A 14896-nucleotide genomic window follows, 5' to 3' on the forward strand; every position below is an offset into this window, starting at 1 on the left:
TTTCCTCTTTGATTTCTTCAGTGATCACTTTGTTATTAAGTAGTGTATTGTTTAGCCTCCATGTGTTTGTAATTTTTACAGATCTTTTCCTGTAATTGATATCTAGTCTCATAGCATTGTGGTCAGAAAAGATACTTGATACAATTTCAATTTTCTTAAATTTACCAAGGCTTGATTTGTGACCCAAGATATGATCTCTCCTGGAGAATGTTCCTTGAGCACTTTAGAAAAATATGTATTCTGTTGTTTTTGGATGGAATGTCCTATAAATATCAATTAAGTCCATCTTGTTTAATGTGCCATTTAAAGCTTGTGTTTCCTTATTTATTTTCAATTTGGATGATCTGTCCATTGGTGAAAGTGGGGTGTTAAAGTCCCCTACTATGAATGTGTTACTGTGGATTTCCCCTTTTATGGCTGTTAGTATTTGCCTTATGTATTGAGGTGCTCCTATGTCGGGTGCATAAATATTTACAATTGTTATATCTTCTTCTTGGATCTATCCCTTGATCATTATGTAGTGTCCTTCTTTGTCTCTTCTAATAGTCTTTATTTTAAAGTCTATTTTATGTGATATGAGAATTGCTACTCCAGCTTTCTTTTGGTTTCCATTTTCATGGAATATCTTTTTCCATCCCCTTACTTTCAGTTTGTATGTGTGTGTAGGTCTGAAGTGGGTCTCTTGTAGACAGCATATATATGGGTTTTGTTTTTGTATCTATTCAGCCAGTCTGTGTCTTTTGGTGGGAGCATTTAATCCATTTACATTTAAGGTAGTTATCGATATGTATGTTCCTTTTCCCATTTTCTTAATTGTTTTGGGTTTGTTATTGTAGGTCTTTTCCTCCTCTTGTGTTTCTTGCCTAGAGAAGTTCCTTTAGCAGTTGTTGTAAAGCTGGTTTGGTGGTGCTGATCTCTCTCAGGTTTTGCTTGTCTGTAAAGGTTTTAATTTCTCCTTCAAATCTGAATGAGATCCTTGCTGGGTAGAGTAATCTTGGTTGTAGGTTTTTCTCCTTCGTCACTTTAAAAATGTCCTGCCAGTCCCTTCTGGCTTGCAGAGTTTCTGCTGAAAGATCAGCTGTTAACCTTATGGGGATTACCCTGTGTGTTATTTGTTGTTTTTCCCTTGCTCCTTTTAATATGTTTTCTTTGTATTTAATTTTTGACAGTTTGATTAAATTGTGTCTTGGTGTGTTTCTCCTTGGATTTATCCTGTATGGGACTCTGCGTGCTTCCTGGACTTGTTTAACTATTTCCTTTCCCGTATTAGGGAAAGGTTTCAACTATAATCTCTTGACATATTTTCTCAGTCCCTTTCTTTTTCTCTTCTTCTTCTGGGACCCCTATAATTCAAATGTTGGTATGTTTAATGTTGTCCCAGAGGTCTCTGAGACAGTCCTCAGTTCTTTTCATTATTTTTTCTTTATTCTGCTCTGCATTAGTTATTTCCACTATTTTATCTTCCAGGTCACTTATACGTTCTTCTGCCTCAGTTATTCTGCTATTGATCCCATCTAGAGTATTTTTAATTTCATTTATTGTGTGTTCATCGTTGCTTGTTTCATCTTTAGTTCTTCTAGGTCCTTGTTAAATGTTTCTTGCATTTTGTCTATTCTATTTCCAGAATTTTGGATCATCTTTACTATCACTATTCTGAATTCTTTTTCAGGTAGACTGCCTATTTCTTCTTCATTTGTTAGGTCTGGTGGTTTTTATATTGCTCCTTCATCTGCTGTGTGTTTTTCTGTCTTCTCATTTTGCTTATCTTACTTTGTTTGGGGTCTTCTTTTTGCAGGCTGCAGGTTCGTAGTTCCCGTTGTTTTTGGTGTCTGTCCCCAGTGGCTAAAGTTGTTTCAATGGGTTGTGAAGGCTTCCTGGTGGAGGGGACTAGTGCCTGTGTTCTGGTGGATGAGGCTGGATCTTGTCTTTCTGGTGGGCAGGTCCACGTCTGGTGGTGTGTTTTGGGGTATCTGTGGACTTATTATGCTTTTAGGAAGCCTCTCTGCTAATGGGTGGGGTTCTGTTCCTGTCTTGCTAGTTATTTGGCATAGGGTGTCCGGCACTGTGGCTTGCTGGTCTTTGAGTGAAGCTGGGTGCTGGTGTAGAGATGTATATCTCTGGGAGATTTTCGCCATTTGATATTATGTGGAGCTGGGAGGTCTCTTATGGACCAGTGTCCTGAAGTTGGCTCTCCCACCTCAGAGGCACAGCACTAACTCCTGGCTGCAGCACCAAGAGCCTTTTATCCACATGGCTCAGAATAAAAGGGAGAAAAAGTAGAAAGAAAGAAAGGGAGGGAAGGAGGGAGGGAGGGAGGGAAGGAGGGAGGGAGGGAGGGAAGGAGGGAGGGAGGGAGGAAGGAAGGAAGGGAAGGAAGGAAGGAAGGAAGGAAGGAAGGATAAAGTAAAATAAAGTAAGATAAAATAAAATAAAGCTATTAAAATAAAAAATAATTATTTAGAAAAAAAATTTTTTTATTAAAAAAAAACGGATGGATAGAACCCTAGGACAAATGGTGAAAGCAAAGCTATACAGACAAAATCTCACACAGAAGAATACACGTACACACTCACAAAAAGAGGAAAAGGGGAAAAAATAATAAATCTTGCTCCCAAAGTCCACCTCCTCAATTTGGGATGATTCGTTGTGTACTCATGTATTTCACAGATGCAGGGTACATCAAGTTGATTGTGGATATTTAATCTGCTGCTCCTGAGGCTGCTGGGAGAGATTTCCCTTTCTCTTCTTTGTTCTCACAGCTCCCGGGGCTCAGCATAGGAGCAACTGACTCGGGGGCTCTGGCTCTCTCAGGCCGGAGGGGGAAGGGGTGCAGATGTGGGGCGAGTCTGCGGTGGCAGAGGCCAGCGGGACGTTGCACCAGCCTGAGGTGCGCCGTGCGTTCTCCCAGGGAAGTTGTCCCTGGATCACGGGACCCTGGCAGTGGCGGGCTGCACAGGCTCCCAGGAGGGGAGATGTGGATAGTGACCTGTGTTCGCACACAGGCTTCTTGGTGGCGGCAGCAGCAGCCTTAGCGTCTCATGCCCGTCTCTGGGGTCCACGCTGTTAGCCGCGCCTGTGCCTCTGCTTCTTAGAGTTTGCTGTCAGCCTTAAGCTTCCCCTCCAGAAAGACAGCTGCACTTCTGATTGCTCTGCATGTTGCCTAGTCTTTCCTTGAAGCTCGTACTCCTGACAGCCGTGAGGAAGCCGGGGTGGCAGAATGAACTGGGAGTGGGTGAAAACAGTCTCTCAGTTTCTCCGAAGTCTTTGGAGTGAAAAATGGCTATCTCAGTTCTGCCTGGTAGAATGGAGCCCGCCGGCTGATAAACTGCATTAGAGAAAGCAGGCTGCGTCCCTCAGCCAGCCCTAGGCTACCCTGTACTGTGCTGGCTTCCACCCCGTGGGCCACGGACCCTTGGTGGTAAGGGATTGTGGAGATGGAGCAGGAAGCCGGATCAGAAGAGCCAAGGAAAGACCAGGACTAAAAGTGAGGGCCAGACCCAGGAGACGCCCAAGGGACAGAGGTGAGTGTGGAGGCTGTAGTCAGATGATGGAGGCTAGGTGGGCTCTGATAAACTGTAGCCGAGGGTGAAATCAGCAGGTGGGCAGTGGGGCAAGCAGCTCAGCTAAAGGAAGGACCGAAATGAGGACATCTTATAAGTGAGTCACCTCCACTTAGGTCTGTGTGCTTCCTGCTCCTCTTTGAGGAGAACAAAAAGTTACTTGACTGTAACGGGGAGCTTGGGGTCAAGACCTTGATAAATGAGGCCGGATCCTAACATGAAGTTATTCCATTCCAAGATTAGTGTACCTAACTCTTCATTTCAAAAATGTAAACGACACCTCCAGTCTGTGGTTTCCTCCAAAATAGAATACCTCAGGATCAGTCCCTGTAGAGGAATTTGCCCTGGCAGAACGTGTCAGTGTTCTTGAGGACAGTGCATTTTCTGACCCCTTGTACTCGTATTTATGTTAGACCAGGGTTCAAGTACATCCCTGTTCTTTGAGTATGAAGAGCACCTGGAAACATATTAGGAGCTGTCACTTTAGAAACCAGAATTCTTGAAAGAAAAACCTAGTGGCAGAGCAAGCTGTACTTTATTATTGTTTTCAGATGAGCTATAAATTCCATGTAAATGGTTTCATAGACTCAGAAGCTGTTAGAGTTAGAAGGACATCAAAATCTTGTAACCTAAACACATCTTTTCACTTGGAAAAATTAACAGCGAGAGGATTTCAGTGATCTGTAGATGGGGCAGAGTCCAGACCAGGATAATGTGATGCCAGACGCAGTACGCTGTTCCCTATAACATCAGATCGCAGACATGGGTGATCCGAATCACCTGGGGAGTTTATTTAAAATGCACATGCCTGGTCCATCCCCAAGAATCAGATTCAGGTCTGAGATGGGACCTGAACATCTGAACTTCCAACAAATTCCCCAGGTACCTCTGTCCACGGAGTCTGAGAACCACAGCTCTGGAGCCCATTGGCCTGAACTGCATGAGAGGTCTTCAACCTCTCAGAGGTCCTGCCAAGGCTCCCCGCTTTCGGGAGATACGGAGCTGCTGGTCACTGCCTACCGGGTCTGAGCCACCTGCAGAGGTCTGATCAGACTCACTAGTTCCTTTCTCAACCTCGGGAACAAATCAGAAGATGTCTTGGACGGAGGGCAGGAGTCTCTGAAAAAGAAGTTCTCTTCTCCCGTCCTCTTGCCCCCACTGAAACTGTAGGTGCTCGCAGATGAGGGACCACACCCGGTTTTCCTGGGAGAAAAGCACCGGCCTGGGAGGAGAGAGGCACCAGCCGAGGAAACAGTCCCCTGACCAGCTCACAACTGTGACTGGACCCTTCCTTGGCTCTGCTGCTTCCAGTCACCCTGCTCCCCCACCCCTGGACCCACATCAGAGGCCCGCCTCCTTAAGCACATTGCTTCCGGAGGACACAGATGCCCACCTTCAGGGAGCGCCAAGATAAATCAAGAAGGTTCACTTTCTGGGAAGGCTCACGGGAGTGTGCTTTTATTGTGTCTGAAGGCTTCTTTATCATCACCACCTAATGACATTTATTAATCGCCCAGCTGGGCTGCTTATCCCCAGGACGCGTGAGCGGTCCAGAAGAGCTTTCCCATCCTTCCGTGGGGCTGCCCTTCGCATTCGGAGTCACATCAGCGCAAACTAAATTCCAAAGTTTAGATTTCTTACCCCAGCCTCTTGCATCATAGGAATCCTTTTCTAAACTGCTTTCTGCGGGTAATACTTGCTTTATGGCATTTTCTTTTTTTTTTTAATCTGGGTTCAATAGAAGAAGTATTACCATGGTAATAGACTTTCATTTTTCTTAATAGGCACTTCTTTTCTAGTACTTATGCTTCAGGAGTTAGAAGTGCAGTATGTTTGTGTTTTGTCTGTTATTACAGCAAGTTGTATAAACAGTTAATTACTTGTAACTTAATTTGAATATCACACAGAGCATGTGTTATAAGAAAAGATGAAAGTAGACCCAGGCCTAAAAATGTTAAGCTGCGTTTCCTTCAAAGTGGAAAGAATAAAGAACAGCACTTGGTGGGGGGAGGAGACAGATACTGAAAACAAAATAAGTTAGCTAATCAAATTTTCAGGTGGCCAGGAGTAGTACTTGGCGCACAGGCAAAGCATGCGTTGTGCTTCTCATAAATTGAATTTATTGATTACTTTCCCTTCTTTCTCACTTACAATCTTCTCCTTCTGTCTCTCTCACTCCCTGTTCCTCCTGGGAGGCTCCATTCTCTTCCACTCCCCACTTTTCCTGTCCCTCCTTACTGAAAACTCAGGTATGTCAGGACGTATTTCCATTTTAGTTTTCTCCCCGTAAACCTTACCCCTGTAAGCGTTCCTTCTTCCATACCAAACTTTACTAGGTCTTTGAAATCTTGGTAAGATGCTGGGTAAGCTCAGACAGAGACAAGCACTCTGAACGATATCCTTTTTAAAAAAGACCAATTTTTATTGTCATGATGGTTGCGAGCAATCCAGGGTTGCCCTAATTCCTCTTAAATATATTGAGAGAACAAGTAGCTGACACACTGCTACGATAGTCGCCCCTCCAAGAAAGCTGTAATTCAAAAAAGTTGATGAGATTACTGTATAACAAAAATATTAGAGGAAAACAATTAAGATCGTCTTAATGGAAGTGACACACAGCCTCTGGTCCCCAGGGGATCTGCTCCTGTCTGACACGGCGGGCTGCAGGTCCTTCCTTCCTCAGTGGCTGGAATCAGAGAGAGAGACTTGGGAAAAGAGCAGTGTGGGTGCCTGAACCATTCTCTCCTTTTATTAATTTACCCAGCCGTTTATGAAAGGTGTTCCTGCAGGCCCCAGTACGTGAACGATGAGCAAACGCTAGGAATTTCTTTCTCCACAGTGAGTGTTAGCAGTTCCTCAAATGAAGGAAGCAATTTTGTAAATCTTCTCCCTCATTCTTTGGGGAATTTCCTATGCTAATTTATGCAGCGTTAAATTTATGCAGTGTTGAAATTCAGCCCAACAGCAGCGACTTACAGAACCGATACAGAGATGGTAAGAGAACCTGTAGGTAGAAACTGACTGATACAGACCCTGCCAGGCCTCAGGATCCCTCCAGCCAAAGTTCCTTAGGCCTGGATTTGGGCAGGTTTTATTGCATAGTTGTGATACAGTAAAAACACAGAATGTTTTACCAATTAATTCATCTAAAAAGTTTTTCAACGTGACGTTTGTTAATATCTGACAGAAATGAGGTGGTTTTGTACCGCCTCTGGCCCCCATTGGGAGCAGCTGAGTGCAGTTTGACAACATGTGTATAGACCAGCCCTGGGAGACACAGCCTTGCCCCCGTGTCTTCAGGGAGTCACCCAGGAATCAGGTGAACTGCCATGCTCTCTTTGAGGATGTGATTTTTAATAATCATAGCAAGGTATTTTGTGAATGTGGTTACTTCTCTTTTATATTTGTTCAAAAATTTTCTTCTAGTGTCTTCATGGTAGACTGGCCCACGATCTTCACAGCAGCCAGGGTCCAGCTCCTCTCTCTTATGAGAGTCTGACATTCTTAGCATTATATGGCCTGGCTGAAAATGACCCTTCCATATTTGGTTGGGGTGGCAGGGAGGAGAAAAGTAAAAAGATTTCCTAGACCCTTGTGAACACTTTAACTGCTGCTTTTAATTATGTGTGGTCACTGTGGATTATTCTGCAACATTTGAAAAGAGGTGTGTTGTCACACGGGTGTCACTATAGCCATGAGACCTAAATTGTGGAATGAGGCACAGCCATTTGGTTTTGACCAGGCAGGTAACAGCTTATAGTTCCCATTGGTATGTTGAAGTAAGTAGCGAGTGTATAACCCACAAAGTGGCATCACTCACAAAGTGATCATTTTCTTGAGTAATGAAGTGGCCTCACGTGGCCCCAGTGTAGAGAGCTGCTTTATACTGACTTCCGTTTTGTATTAATAAATAATGTTGTGGCGAGGTTGTCTATATATCTGGAGTTTATAGAGCTTCCCGTCTGCATAGTTGGACTCTCACAGGTCAAGTCACAAGGGTCTGAGGATAAATGATACTGTGACGTTGCCTGGTCTGACACTTACATGGTAAGTGCTTGATTTTTAAGTTTTCCAACAAATACAGATGAGTTTGAGAGGAGCCTCACATTCTGGTGTTCTACAAGATGACTCTCTGCTGAGTGGAGTCTTCCACTTAATCTGCTTTGTCTTTCCGGTTTTCTCTAGGTGCACCTAGCTTTTCTAATTCATTCAATCCTTCCTCCTTGACTGCATCATTGTCTTTTCTGACCATTTCTATATGCGTCCTCTACAAACTACTTTGTCTGCTTTTATATCTGTTCTTCTTTTGTGCACTATGGACGTAGCCTTCTTAGAAGCCTGTAAAATCATGAATACCTTAGGATAACCTTTAGGATAAGCTATTCATCCTGTGTTTCTGTGACCCAATATGCTTATCTGTCTTTCTCCTTTTCCTTTTCTGCCCCTTTATTTCAATCTGTTTTCTTCATCTCTGACCTTAAATCTTTAGCTCTAAAGACCTTTGACCTGTTTCCCAAGCCTGCAACTTCCCTCTAGACATTTCCTTCCGAGATGTCTCGTCATCTTCCCAGACTCCCAAACCCCAAATTTATCTTCCTCATTCCCAAGATGACTCCTCCCACTGACTTCCCTGTTTCTCTTGGTCACACCACCTTTCTCCCTGTCAGAGGTGCCACCATACCTAAGGTCTCATCACTGCTTTTTTATCTTCCCTTGTCTTTCTATGACTCTATTTCTTGCTCCATAGTTTCGTTTCTAATCTGTCTCCTCCCCGGTTTCCCACCTCCAGACTCTCCTCCGTTGGATCCATTGTGCTAAGGAAGTCTGGGTAACCTTCCTAAATGACATTTTCCTGTTAAAGACATTCATTGGATTCCTAGGTTTTTTCAGTGGCCAAAAAGGAGGTATCTCAGCCTGACATTCACAGTGGGCCCTTTTTATACTCTTTTCCTTGGAACGTGCTGAGTGCCTACCCTTTCCTCTTGCTAGGCCTGTCTCTCTCCTGCATTCTTCATCCCATACATACTGGGCTTTTTCCCTCCTCTGAATCTTTACCAGTGCTTGTCCCCCTCATCCCTCCCTACCTTCTGTCTATATTCTATCCATAGTGAAAGGTCATCTGAGGATCCGTCCCTGATCACTCCAGCTGCAGAGAGTTATCCTCTTCTGAAATAGGCAGCACCACTCTGCTTTTGAACTAATACCTTCTCTGTAAGAGTACACAAATAATTGGGAAATAGGAGAAAGACAAAAAATTACTTTGTCCTATATATTCTTTTGTTCTTCTTGAATTTTATACTGTGTGCATGTAGTACTTATTTAGTAAAATAAAATTTTAACATATATTTAGCAAATGTATTTTTAGAAATAGCAAGTTATTACTCTGTATTATGCGCTAATATTCCATGAACATGTGTATTGGTTTCCCCATATCACCTAACTCAGTACAGTGAGTACCTAGTAGGAGCTCAGTTAAGAAGCTGAGTGAATAAGTGGCTGGAAGGGTGAGGGATGGAAGGAAGAAGGCAAGAACAAATAAGAGGCAGTCTTGGGCCTGACCTAGCTCTTCTTCCTGAGTAATTTCAAAACTGAAGGGGAAAGGATCACTTTTGCCTTCTTATAGTTTCCTAAGAATGGAGACAGTTTATCTCCTTCCCTGGCTAGGTTAGAGTTTTAATCTGATACTTAAGAATTTTTTCTGTCTAGGATTTTATATATAGAAAATCCTAGAAACTCAACCAAAAAAACACTGTTAGAATTGATCAGCAAATTCAGTGAAGTTGTAAAATACAAAATTAACATACAAAAATGAGTAGTGTTTCTATACACTAACAATGAATGTTCTGAAAAAGAAATTGATCCCATTTATAGTATCATCAAAAACAATAAAATGCTTACAATATATTTAACCAAGGAGATCAAAGATCTCTACTCTGAAAGCTACGAGACATTGATGAAAGGGATCAAAGAAGATACAAATAAATGGAAAGGTATTCCATGTTCATGGATTAGAAGAATTAATACTGTAAAAATGGCAATACTACCAAATGCCATCTGTAGATTCAATGCAATCCCTATCAAGATGCCAATGGTATTTTTTTATATGGAAATAGGAAAAAACACTCCTAAAATTTATTTGGAACCACAAAAGACCCTGAATAGCCAAAGAAATCCTGAGAAAGAACAACAAAGCAGGAGGCATCACACTTTCTGATCTCAAACTATACTGTAGAGCTATAGTAATTAAAACAGTATGGTACTGGCATTAAAACAGACACATAGACCTCAGGAACAGAATCGAGAGCCCAGAAATAAACCCAAGGATGTACAGTCAACTAATATTTGACAAGGGAGACAAGAATACTCAATGGAGAAAGTCTCTTCAATAAATGGTACTGGGAAAATTGGATATTCACATGTCAAAGAATAAAACTAGACCCCTATCATGTACCACACACAAAAATTAATTCAAAATTGATTAAAGACTTAACTGTAAGAAACCATGAAGCTCTTAGAAGAAAACATAGGATCAAAGCTCCGTGACCTGGGTATTGGTGATTACTTTTTGGAAATCATATGTAAAGTACAAGCGACAAAATCAAAAATAAACAAGTGGGACTACATCAAACTGAAAAGCTTGTGTACAGCAAAAGAAACCAACAAAGTGAAAAAACAACCTACAGAATGGGAAAAAAATATTTGCAAACCACGTTTCTGATAAGGGGTTAATATCCAAAATGTATAAAGAACTCATACAACTCAATAGCAAAAACAAAAAAAATCCAATTAAAAAATGGGCAAAGGATCTGAATAGACATTTTTCTTCAAAGATGTGTGAATGGCCAACAGGTGTATGAAAAGATGCTCAACATCACTAGCCATTAGGGAAATGCAGATTAAAACCACAATGAGGTATCACCTCATGGCTGAATGGCCGTCATCAAAGAGACAACAAATGCTGGCATAGATGTGGAGAAAAGGCAACCCTTGTGCACTGTTGGTGGGATTATAAATTGGTATAGCAACTATGGAAAACAGTATGGAGGATCCTAAAAAAATTAAATATAAAACTACCATATGATCCAGCAATTCTACTTCTGGGAATATATCCAAAGGAAACAAAAACACTAACTTGAGAATACATCTGCACTCCCATGTTCATAGCAGCATTATTTACAATAGCCAAAACATGGAAACAACCTGTGCTTATCAATAGATGAATGGATAAAAAAAAGCTGTGGTATATATATAGACAGTGGAATATTATTCAGCCATTAAAAAAAACCCAAGGAAATCCTACCATTTGCTACAACATGGGTGGACATTGAAGGCATTTTGCTAACTGAAATAAATCTGACAGAGAAAGACAAATACTGTATGATCTCACATGTCAAATCTATGTACAAAAAACAAAACATCAAGCTTATAGACAAAGACATAAGATTTGTGGTACAAGAGGCGGCAGGGGGCTGGGGGAGAGGTGTAGGAGGAAGGAATTGGAAGAAGGTGGTCAAAGGTACAAACTTCCAGTTGTAAGATAAATAAGTACTATGGACGTAATGTACAACATGACGACTATAGTTAGCACTGCATTATGATATAGCAAAGTTGTTAAGAGAGTGGATCCTAAGTGCTCGCGATACAGTGATAATTTTTGTCTTTTCTTTTTTTGTATCTAAATGAGATGATGGATGTTAACTAAACCTATTGTGACAATTGTTTCAGAACATATTTAAATCAAACCGTCATGCTGAACACCTTAAACCTTTTACAGTGATATATGTAATTAATTCTCAATAAAACTGGGAAAAAAAATTCTTCCTGTCTACTGTTCCTCACCCACACCCACACAAATAACTGAATAGAATGTAGGGGCCATTTTTGTAATTTGGGAATACATACTTAGATCTGTGTAGCTCCACCCAGCATTATGAGTTCAGGAACATCTGCATTCTGCCTAGTGTGAGCAGGGGTTTCAGGGGGAGCATCTTGTCTTCAATTGAGAGGTTCCCTTTCCGCCCCACTCCACCCCTGCCCCCTTAGCAGTAGCTTTCCCCCAGTCTCTGCAGCCACTAGAAATGCTCCCACACATCCCCAAATGTCCAGGGTAGTGAGACGGTACACACACTCCCCACTATGCCCCCCACTCTCACAGTCCAGGGCATGTTCACCCTTAGGGCTCAGTTTGATATGGTGGGGGGAGGGGTCATTTGGAGATGATACATGATTAAGCAATGATGTTCATTAAAGGTAGTCATATTTCAAGACCAGGGAGCATAGGCCTTGCTATATGTGTTTTTGAGGTAGATCTTTGAAAAGCAACACAAACAGTACTAAATAGCTACTGCCCATTTTTGGTCCCCTCCTTCTGGTGGTAAATCTTATTTTTCTATTTCTCTTTCAGAGCATGCTTGAGAAGGGAGGATAAAATCAACTTTTAGAACAAGCAGAATTCCTTCAGCGTTAATTCCAGAGGTGGAACATTTTTTTTTTTCCTAGTAAGAAAGCAACTCATTTAAAGAGAAGACCATTAAAGAGAAGCATCAGAGAGCAGATTCAACAGAAGCATATCACAGTTTGATCAGCAACAGTTTGAAAAGCCAAGGCCTAGATCAGGGATCAGCCATCAAGGGCTTGCTACAGTGTTATTAAATCCACTTACGATGATTAAAAAGAAGGGCAGTCCTCTCCACCTTCTGTACTTTCTATTCAACTTCCTCTTCTAACCAAGCTCCATCATTGGATGAACCTGCCCTCCCACAAAGCTGGGAGTTGGGATCGAGGGCTGAGGTCACTGGGGTGGGGAGAAGAGAAGGCCAAACCCCTCCATCTCGGGCCAGCAGTGCTGGGCAGAATTGGCTAGGCTGTGACATGTTGGGTTTCTCTCTCTTTCTTTTCTCCCTTAACTATATAAGAGCTACTTTATTTTAACTTATTACAGTGATCATGTAAGAAGACAAAAAGGAGAGAAAATGTACCTCTTTTACTGGAATAATGTTTCTGATTATGAGTGACATAAGGCATTTTCTATCAACATGAAGGCAACCTTGGCTTCTGCAACCTCTCGTCTATCATGAATACTGACATCTTTACTTCACTCACTATCAATAATAAATATATTTTCTGATGAAGACTGTCATTGTAGTCTGCGGCCTCGCGTGTTTTTGTTTTTTCCAGGTTAGATGGTTATACTTATGGGAATTGAGTTGATTTATATTGTTATTAATTTGTATTTGTGTGGTGCCTTTACTCTAAAAAGCTCCAACACACTTTGCAGATCCTCAGACAGGCAAGAGATGTTTATAATTTGCCTCTCAGGTACGTAACATTCAGTAAGATCTTTACAAATTGCATGAACCTTCCTTTCTTTGGGATGACCAAAATCATCCTGCCTGGGGCAAGCACTAGATTAGATAACCTTGGTTAGGAACTCCTGACCCTGCAATACTAGGAAAATGTTAAAAGGAAAAAAAAAATTGACCCTGAAACTTGATGAAATTGGAAAGAGAAGAAATACTTCCTGATTATAACTCTCACTTTTCTACCAGAGGATTGGTGCTTCGACACTGGAAGTTGGAAATGAGCATTCATACCAATTGGAGAGATCTTTCTGGGAAATAGATGAAAAAGAGAATGCCAGTGATCTGTGATGTCATCTGAATACCTTTTGTCATGTAGAATTTTTATTTCATTTTTATTTTGTTACAGAAGGAGATAATTTAGCAAAATAAGATAACAGGCTCTGGAGTAAGATGCATCTGTGTTCAAATTGTGACTCTGCTACCTACCACCTGGGGGACCTAATTACGTCACCCCACCATACTAAGCCTCAGATTCCTCAACTGTAAATTGAGGGGAAATGCAAGAACCTGCTTTGTAGGCTTATGGTGAAGAGTCAAGATGCTTTCCACATACATTTGGTCGAGTCCATTGTCGTTGGATATGTGACTATAATAAACTGGTGTTTGGAGCTGGGGGCATGGAAAGAACATCCACATGTCTTTTACTTAGAGAAAGTTGGGATGAATGTAACTTGTGTCAGGAAAATTTCAACCAGCCCCCTTACATGTCATTGTGGCTTCTCATGCATCTGATTCCCGAGTCGGCTCCATTTGAATGCATCTTCGTGGACACTTGTGGGCACACCTGTAAACCTGATGTTGATTCTGAATGACCTTGGGGACGCTTCTCAGATAATTACTGAAAGGCTCTGTGATTCTGTTTAATGAAAGCGTTGTTTTGTTTGTTTGTTTAAATGATGCAGAATAAGCTGCATTCATCTAAGTGTGAGTGATGGAAGCACTGGTAGCTTGAGCAGCAGCACAGTCTGGCACTGTCAGGAAGGCATCCAGGTAACTGCCTGGGAGTAATAATAGGTACACGAAAACAAATGTGTACATGGCGACTGGCTGTAGTGTTTGCAAATCAGCGAACTCACAGATTCCCTCCTATACTGCTTTGTTTTGCAATTTAGAGCCAAGAACTTGGCACATCCCAGGCTGCCAGTCTTGTTGCTGGCAGAGAAATAAAGCACTGAAGAGTCAGGCATTTAAAGCTGGTTAAATCCATGAAAACGGGAGGTGGTTTGTCAGGACCTCTCTCTCCCAGCACCTGTTATTAACGTCTCATTCTGATGAACATGATGGGCACAAGCGGGAAAGACCACACTTTAGGAGAAATAAAAGGGTGAAATGATGCCTTTTCCTGCACCTCGGAGATCTCCCTGTTAATTGCATCACAACTTAGCCCAGGTCACTGTTAACCTCAGGACAACTGCTTGGGGAGAATGTTGTGATCTGTGTGAGGCTCATGGGAGTAACATATTCCAGTCAGTTAGCATATCCATTAAGTAGAACACGCCTTGAACCACAACAGTTTAGCTCATGAAGCCAGGAAGAATAAGGTATCCTGAAAGCAGGTCAGATGTTATAACGCTAAACTAACGTCTGGTGAACTTCCAGAAGACAGTGGGGTCGAAATCAGCACAAAGTCCTCCCTTTGGAAAGTCAATAACTTATTACAGAAGACGTGCCAACATGCAACAATTTTAAAAGTTAACGGACTGATCATTATTAATAGCAAACGTGGAGTGCTAAAAGCCAGGTGCTTGTGGCCTGCTGGTCAACCAGTGAGAGCTCTCTACAGCAGCTCTAGGCTGCCAGTGTTTTGCTTCGAACTAAACAAGTGGCCAGGTGTCCTCACCTTCTCTGGCTTAGGAGTTGTGAACCTGTGGTTCTTAGCTTGACATCTTTCAGCCCACAGGTATAATTGCTTTCATCAGAAACCCACAGGATAATCCTCTTCCCCGTTTCTGTGAGCTGTAGGAGTTGACCCTT

General features: G+C 42.0%; 1 protein-coding gene across 1 annotated transcript in view; it reads left to right on the top strand.

Annotated features, from left to right (window-relative positions):
• The window catches only part of CHCHD3 (coiled-coil-helix-coiled-coil-helix domain containing 3), a 287860-nt gene extending 275161 nt beyond the window's left edge, over positions 1-12699 (top strand). The window contains exon 8 of the mRNA XM_060155965.1: positions 11965-12699. Coding sequence (XP_060011948.1) covers positions 11965-11988 — 24 coding nt within the window. The 3' untranslated portion in view covers positions 11989-12699. The remainder of the gene's footprint in view (positions 1-11964) is intronic.
• Positions 12700-14896: the final 2197 nt, after the last annotated feature.

This window comes from Lagenorhynchus albirostris, chromosome 8 (assembly GCF_949774975.1).
Source record: "Lagenorhynchus albirostris chromosome 8, mLagAlb1.1, whole genome shotgun sequence".
Lineage (NCBI taxonomy): Eukaryota > Metazoa > Chordata > Mammalia > Artiodactyla > Delphinidae > Lagenorhynchus > Lagenorhynchus albirostris.